Raw genomic sequence first — 8,211 nt, forward strand, 5'->3', positions numbered from 1 at the left:
CTGTCTTTGGCTGCACAGATGAGCACAGAACACTGTTTAGAGTCCCAGCCTCAGAGGAGACAAGAGAGCAGTGGATTTATTGACTTATTTACTGTATATTGCTACTGCAACACAGATCTAAAATAAATATGCGATTTATTTCCCAGCAGTTTACCTTCACAGACATAACTGACTTTTTGTAACTCGTGTGTGTTTTAAACGTAAACTTGTGTATGAATGAGAACTTAGTTAAGTACTCAACATGCTGTGACAGCCGCTTTCTGTCCTTGTGCTTCGGATGTGTGCACTCAGAAAAACGTATATCAGAAGTTTAAACTCATATGGTTTAAAACGCATTATTTCAGCGCCATAAACATGATAATCAGAACCAAAAAAAATGTTTTTAGCAGGTACGAGCTGTAAAGGCGCAGCTCTTTTCTGGAAAAGGAGACGGGGAGCAGCAGCTCATTTGCATTTAAAGAGACAGGCCCCAAAAACAGCGTGTTTCTGCTTCCACTCAAAATAGGCATTTTCAAAATGTTATAATAAATGATCTGTGGAGTATTTTGAGCTGAAACTTCACAGACACATTCTGGGGACACCAGAGACTTATATTACATATTGTAAAAAGGGGCATAATATGTCTCCTTTAAAATAACTTCTTGGCATGGTCACTTTTGGATGTGAAGCTAAATACTGTGACTGTGAATATTATGCTATCATGTTGGTATGGCTTGAGCCCACAAAGAGCTGTACAGCCACGTAAATCATTAGCCCACACAAGCTAATGGGAATGATTGTGCAGATTTGTCATTTAATGAAACGGCTAAACATTTCTCAGCTTGCAACGATTTTTACATATTAAGTCATTCAATAATTAATCTTGGCATGGGCCCATACATGATTTCCATATGATGAGCTTCCAAACCAACACACATACCGATGAGATGTGCACAAACAGCCAACAAGCAACACACCGCCATATGTGCTGATAACACACCTGAGTGAATCTTCAGACACAAGACTAATCCGGAGCATATTGCTGTTTAGGAAAAGCATGTATGTTTGTGGAATGGATACAGATTGGTGCCGTCTTTATGCCTTGCAGCTCGCTCACTGAGCCAGAATGATGCCGCATATAAAATACAGAGGCATTCAGGGTCTCAACAGAATCAGGAGAGTCTTTCGAAAACAACATGACTGCATAGAAACGCCTTTGACTTGAAAGGCTAGCAAGAGCTCTAATCAAATGCTATTGAGGCCATGAGCGCATTCAGAAAGGCTCAGCAGGTGGCAGAAATAACCACAATTTCAGATCAAGGTCCTGAGTGATCAAAAAACCATTCCCCGTGAAAAGAAAAGGTGGCGGTGATAACACAGAAGTGTTTCACTGAGCTATACTTAACCTCAGTGAAGGACTGGGAAGAATTGGTCTTTGTTATGGCGGGTTCTTTTGAAAGCGGGTGCTAAAATACCCTGTAAACCTGCACAGGCAGTAGTTTTCAGCAGCACTGCTAGGTAATTGTGTTGATGTGCCTCCGAGCTGTAAATCAAGGTCGGCCGTGATGCTTATTTTCGTAAGGCGCAGATTTCTGCCCACACACGCGGAGCTATTGTGCCGCATTTGAGAAACTCAAAGCCCTGGCAGAGGGAGGATATTTTTAGTTCTTCTACAATGTCAGGATTCTGCTGCAGTCCACATTTTTACTTGAGTGATATGTATGTGTGTATCTATGTCTGTCTGAATCTGCAGACCAGAGTCAGAAATTAGCCAGGGCTCAGGGGGGAAAAATGCCATTCAAAAGGGACAAAAATGCCCTGGATATTTAAATATAGTGGCCAAAAAAATGTCCCCAATCGAAACAGCTATTACATCAAAATCTACAGTGACAGCAGACAATATACTTTACAATCTGACATAGAGACCAGACAATTATTTTAATTACTATTATTATTAGGGATTTAAATTAGGCACTGATATTAAAATTCTTGGTTATCCAGTGAAATCTCAGACTCCTCTGGTGACGTATGCCAGACTTCTCCAATCATTTAGTTTGTTTAAACCCACCCCTTTCTTACAATCAAGCTCGCATTCAGACATGCCTCCATCCAATTAACGGCCGATGGACGGAACAAAGTCCCTGGCCTACATTTCTTTCTTTCTTCTGATAATCTGTATTATTTGGATTTATGTCACAATACGGAAGAAAACATCTGTTGCTAATTCTGTTATATTGCAACTTTAAGTATCCAACATTGACTGATTTGATAAATAAAAAAACTCAGTCAATAACCAATATAGTACCAATATATCATGCGGTGATGTTTTTATGTGGTTAGAAAAATAATATACCCACATATTAACCACTGAAAATAAATTTCAAGAGGCAAACATTGTCTGACACTGCAGCAGACGGATACCTCTATCACACTGACATCTACCTGATGGATAACATTACTCAGCAGATTTCATGCACACAGGTCTACAATTAATCACAACAGACACTTATAATGAAGAGTAAGTTGAACTTGCATCACGTCATTGCATACCTGGGTGAGAGCACAAAGCTTAATGGTGTTTGGAGGTTTTCCAATGTATGTGACAATGTGTTTTTGTCAGCTTGGACATGTTTGTCCTTACCCTAAGCTTGACGTGTGTGCGTCTGCGTAGCCACTTCTCCCTCGGACTTGAAGGTGAGAAGGGGGCGGAGTCAGAGTTGTCCATCTCTTGGGCTTTCACATAGTCACAGTGCATCACCTGTCAATCAATCACACAGACCAATCATTATTGTTATAACAAGGCTATGCAACCTCTAAGGGAGGTTAAAGGTGAAATGTGGAATTAGAAGCAGCACACAGAATTGCAATTGTTTTCCAACAGATAACAGGTTTCCTGCCTGCCCTTGGTTAAAAAACAGGTTATCCCACCTTAAATGTATGCCATTGGCTGAGACAGATGCTGGAATGTTGGACTACAAACAACTTCTAGTAGTATCTGCACATTATCCTTGGATAGAAATGATACAAAATGGACAGTAAAGTATGGGTTGTATGTGGTGTTAAATCTATGAATCAGTAGTATTGTCCTTTTTTCTTAAGGGATGAATAGTCAAGTTGTCATCATTTTCCATCCATGCGTAAATAAGAAAAGCTATTTTCCTCAAGGATGAACAACACAACATTCTTTAAAGGGGTCATATGATGCTTTTTTAAAGATCGTTATTTTGTGTATTTGGTGTAACAGAATATGTTGACATGCTTTAATGTTCAAAAAACACATTATTTTTCAAATACTGTACATTATTGTAGGTCCTATATGCAGTTGTAGATGAAACATTTTTGTTTTGAGCATTTGAGCGAGGTCAAGGAGATTGTGTTTCCTAGTTTTTCGTCTTAATCTTAAGGCTTGAGGATTTGTGATAGCTGTACTTTAGGACCTAAATCTTTGCAAAATCATGTCAAATTTTGACTTTTATAAAGGTTTTATTGTATGCAGACTGTCTTTGGAGGCCTTAACCGAATACCAGTGACATAAGTGATCATTTTTCCCATTCAAATTGATGTTACAGTCATAGCCAATCATAACATATTCGATTGTTTAATAAACCACCATGTGGATGAAGTGGCTGGACCAATAAGATTTCAGTGTGGGTGGGGCTGCCCAGTGTAATGAGGCAGAAATAGAAATCACATCATGTCTAAGAGAAGGTGTCAGTCTCACGTCAGTGCTGTTATTTAACTGAAACAGCAAATTCGCTTGTTGAAATAAAGCTGAAATGAAATAAATTATAAATATTAGATGAAAACTTGAACTTCGAAAAACTTCAACAATGAGAAATGTTGCCTTAGCAATTTACTGAAATCAAATAAGTTTAAGCTAAAGTACTAAAATTACTAAAACTAAAATAAAATAAATCTGAATAGAAACAAAAAATTATGAAAATAATAAAAACACAGAACAAAATGACTAAAATTAAAATGAAAACTGAAACATGAAAATAAAAGGTAATTAAAAATAAAAACTATAAATAGTAAAATAACAGTCACATGTCACTTGAAGTAACCATAAAAATACAGAGAAATCCCCAGTTTTTCCATACTTAACAACCCATATTTAAATCTCTGAATGATTGTACACGCTTTGGCAAGACTCCATCTTTTCACATGACATTTCGAAATGTATAAGTGGTGTGTAATGACTTGATCATGTCATAATGGTGTCTACAATAACAGCTTTCCGTTTAACAGGTCCTGAGGAACACAAAATACACAAAAGGAGAACACAAACAAATTAGACCAAATACATAAATCATGAAACCAAAAGCACAAAATTTGCACACAGATAACACCACTATCTGGCGTGTGACCCCTAAATCAAACACTGCAGCTGGAAATGTTGTCAGCTCTATTTCTCTCCTTCATGCAGGCAAAGACAATTCTGAAGGAACTGCATTCAGAAATATAGATTGGTCTATGATTTGCCTAAATTGACTACTTCCTCTCCACCTGTGCCGAGGCCGCTTCTTAAGATTGAATTTAATAAGAGGTTCCATTTTGCATTTGACACTCTAAAGTGAAGCCCGTGTACATCTGCATTGAGAACTACATTAGTGATTTGATCTTCAAAAGTCTCTGAAAGTGAAGGATATGCCACATTTATTTGTCTCTCAGCCAGAGGTACCGCTGATATGAATAAAAAATGCATATTAGAGTAAGATACAGTCCTTTGGGTGAATCGAAATTTCCAGCACAGAAGACAGAGAGGAAGGAAGGGCACGAGTTAGGAACATATTAAGAAGAGCGGACAGTGAGAAAGGGACTCTTTTGATAAAGGACAGATAGAGGTTGTGAGAACAGGGTATCTAAAATCTTTCTTTGGTGAAAGGCAAGTCCTGCAGTCTTGTCACGTAGGACTAATTTGATTTCTCTGACATGAGGAGAGCAACAGTCAGGGAGTCCGAAAGTTATTTACATTTCTTTGGTGTGACCCCTAAATCAAACACTGCAGCTGGAAATGTTGTCAGCTCTATTTCTCTCCTTCATGCAGGCAAAGACAATTCTGAAGGAACTGCATTCAGAAATATAGATTGGTCTATGATTTGCCTAAATTGACTACTTCCTCTCCACCTGTGCCGAGGCCGCTTCTTAAGAGTGAATTTAATAAGAGGTTCCATTTGCATTTGACACTCTAAAGTGAAGCCCGTGTACATCTGCATTGAGAACTACATTAGTGATTTGATCTTCAAAAGTCTCTGAAAGTGAAGGATATGCCACATTTATTTGTCTCTCAGCCAGAGGTACCGCTGATATGAATAAAAAATGCATATTAGAGTAAGATACAGTCCTTTGGGTGAATCGAAATTTCCAGCACAGAAGACAGAGAGGAAGGAAGGGCACGAGTTAGGAACATATTAAGAAGAGCGGACAGTGAGAAAGGGACTCTTTTGATAAAGGACAGATAGAGGTTGTGAGAACAGGGTATCTAAAATCTTTCTTTGGTGAAAGGCAAGTCCTGCAGTCTTGTCACGTAGGACTAATTTGATTTCTCTGACATGAGGAGAGCAACAGTCAGGGAGTCCGAAAGTTATTTACATTTCTTTGACCTTAAAGGCAGGGTATGTGATTTTTCAAAAACACTTTAGAAAACTGATTCGGGCCGAACAGCAAAACAAACTTGTAGCCAATCAGCAATAAGGGGTGTGTCTACTCGTGATGTGGAGGCACAATAAAACAAATACATAAAAAAAATACAATGGCTGTAGCAAACTCCTACGAAGTTCAGGGTGGTCTTCCACACAACTCGGGATGATTTGAGGTGTCACTGTCCCATAGCAAAATGGAAACCGATTTTGACCTTTGTTCCATGTTTAATGGGAATGGCTCTGAATGTACCTGTCGCAGAAGGAAGGCGACCACATCGGTGGATTCCCAGTAAGAAGCGTGGAACAGATGAGGAAGAGCCACTGTGGGGAATGATGTCAGAACGTCCGGACAGTACAGAGCGTAATCCAACCGCTTAGACCCCCACCAGCTACTGGAAACTATCACACACACACACACACACAAAACACAGTTTGGTTAATACACACAACTGTTCACATTTGTTTGAAATCAGTATGATTTCTTTAATGATTAAAGCATGATAAAAGCAGGTACCTGGCAAACACATAACTTTCAGTTACTACTGGGAGGACAGTGTCACCTAATTAACATTCATAAACTAGAATGACAGGGTTTATAATGTGTTTCCCCACTTTTAAGACCATTTTTATGCCCTTGTTTAAAAGAGAAAAACATACAATAGAGAATAAAGCTAAACATTATTGCACACTTGCCTCTACTGTACCATTATATATATCTCATCAGAGACAGACAGATCTTATAAGAATAAAGTAGTGTCAATAAAACTGCCATGTTTTGGACTAATAACTGCCATTATGCCCTTTCTCTGCAGCTGAAATATGATCTACTTGAACAGAGATACACTGCAGCAGCCCTTTTGGCAGCATAGAGAGCCCTTAACACGGCATTGCTTGGCTGGAGAGAAAAAAGCATCTCTAATTTTTTCATCTCTAATGGTTTGCGCAGTATGGAGTGAAGAGCAGGTCTGACAAAAGACCAAAGAGCTTTAGATAAACTTAGTAAGAGAGTTTAATTTTGTGCCCGGAGCTCACCCACCCGCTGCCCACTCACTGTTGGTGATGGTGCTGCTTAGCCTGCTCTCCCAGCAGCCCGAAAACTGGCTGTCCATGCTGGTCAAACTGGACCTGCGGACCTCTCGGCCCACCCGCCCACCTGCACTGTGCTCTGTCTGGGGAGAGGAGGAGTGCGGAGCGCCCACAGGAACCATGCTCCCGGGCAGGAATACATCAGGGTAGCTGTGGATTTCATCGACTGGAGAAAAAAACAGATCATGATGGTGACAGTTGGATATGTAGATTAGGGTTGGATCAATATCAGAATTTTGGCTTTAGTACAATATCTGCCGCCTCTGGTACTAATAAAGAATCAATACCTTAGACAGAACAAACAGCAATGGGGGACTGATGAAATGAAACTAGGGTTGTCAACAGAATCTGTCATTTAATGCCAATATTTCTTGACTTTTTGTTGTTGTAATTAACATCTTTTAAAAAGAAAGATAAAAGTAATGTTCAAGTATTGGGTTCAGTACTTAATTTGGAAAGTATCTGGGAAATGAAAACCCTACTGTTAAACCAAAGCTGCAATAATTCAACAATTCTCTACATTTTATTTTTTCATGCGATTGTCTTTTCATTAATGTCTCAACAACTTAAAAAAACTTAAATTATAATGAAATTGGACCAGCTTTGTTAAAACATCTATCTACAAAATTAATTTATACAATTTCAAGTGATAATATAAATTAATATAATTAATATACTAAATTATATTAATATAAATTAATACAATTGATATAACGTTTAATTTATATTAAATTAATAAATATATACATAGAGATTTTCTATATATACAATTTCAAGTGATAAATAACTGATATGTCATAATCTGTCTCATTTTAGGGATTTTCTTTGATTTAATGGAAAGACTGTGAATATAAATGCATATGCAATATGTGTGTTTGTGTGTGAGAAAAACAGAAAGAAAGATAACTGGTACGATTACAGACAACACCACACCATGACCCCAGAATTGCCTGTTTAAATTGAATTTATAAAACCCTCAGCCACTGCACAAGCAAAACAACAAAAGCCTCCCTTTCACTCTCAATATAACTCACCACAACGTCAAACTATGTTTGTGCAATGGCCCTAAATTCTTTCTGACAGGGATCAAGTGCTCTCCTTTCCTCCCTCTTTGAGAACACAGAATGACATGCAGGCAGAAATTCTTTAAGTGCCCACCTTGGCTAATCTGTCCCTTTATATGCCTGCTGCCTTGTGCACACATGGCCTGTTATTTCTGACAGGGGTAAATTGAATCCGTTTTCATTAGTCCAGCAGCCTGTGCAGAAAAGGGATGGTTGAATGTCTGTAACAGAAAGGAGTGTAGGATTCCAAAAAGCGAGGGGAGGACACATTATAAATCATATCAGCTTATTTTCACAAGTATGACACCATTTTAAATGCCTAGTTGCCACAGATACTCATATAGAAAGTTTTAAAAATAAACTTGACATAAATGGCCATCACTCTAATACTTTTGCAATAATATGCTTCCTAAAACACTGTAGTGAGCATTTATAAATAA

At 38.3% G+C, this 8,211-nt stretch overlaps 1 protein-coding gene across 1 annotated transcript in view; it reads right to left on the reverse strand.

Moving 5' to 3' along the window:
- Positions 1 to 2,620: 2,620 nt before the first annotated feature.
- LOC107723871 (membrane-associated phosphatidylinositol transfer protein 3-like) overlaps positions 2,621 to 8,211 on the reverse strand; it is a gene marked incomplete at its 3' end in the record, with an annotated part of 96,194 nt that continues 90,603 nt past the window's right edge. Inside the window, exons 11-13 of the mRNA XM_016532600.1 lie at positions 6,673 to 6,873; positions 5,872 to 6,020; positions 2,621 to 2,737 (exon numbers count right to left, since the gene is read on the reverse strand). Coding sequence (XP_016388086.1) covers positions 2,621 to 2,737; positions 5,872 to 6,020; positions 6,673 to 6,873 — 467 coding nt within the window. The remainder of the gene's footprint in view (positions 2,738 to 5,871; positions 6,021 to 6,672; positions 6,874 to 8,211) is intronic.

Source organism: Sinocyclocheilus rhinocerous, unplaced genomic scaffold (genome assembly GCF_001515625.1).
Source record: "Sinocyclocheilus rhinocerous isolate Xijiao unplaced genomic scaffold, SAMN03320098_v1.1 scaffold2650, whole genome shotgun sequence".
Lineage (NCBI taxonomy): Eukaryota > Metazoa > Chordata > Actinopteri > Cypriniformes > Cyprinidae > Sinocyclocheilus > Sinocyclocheilus rhinocerous.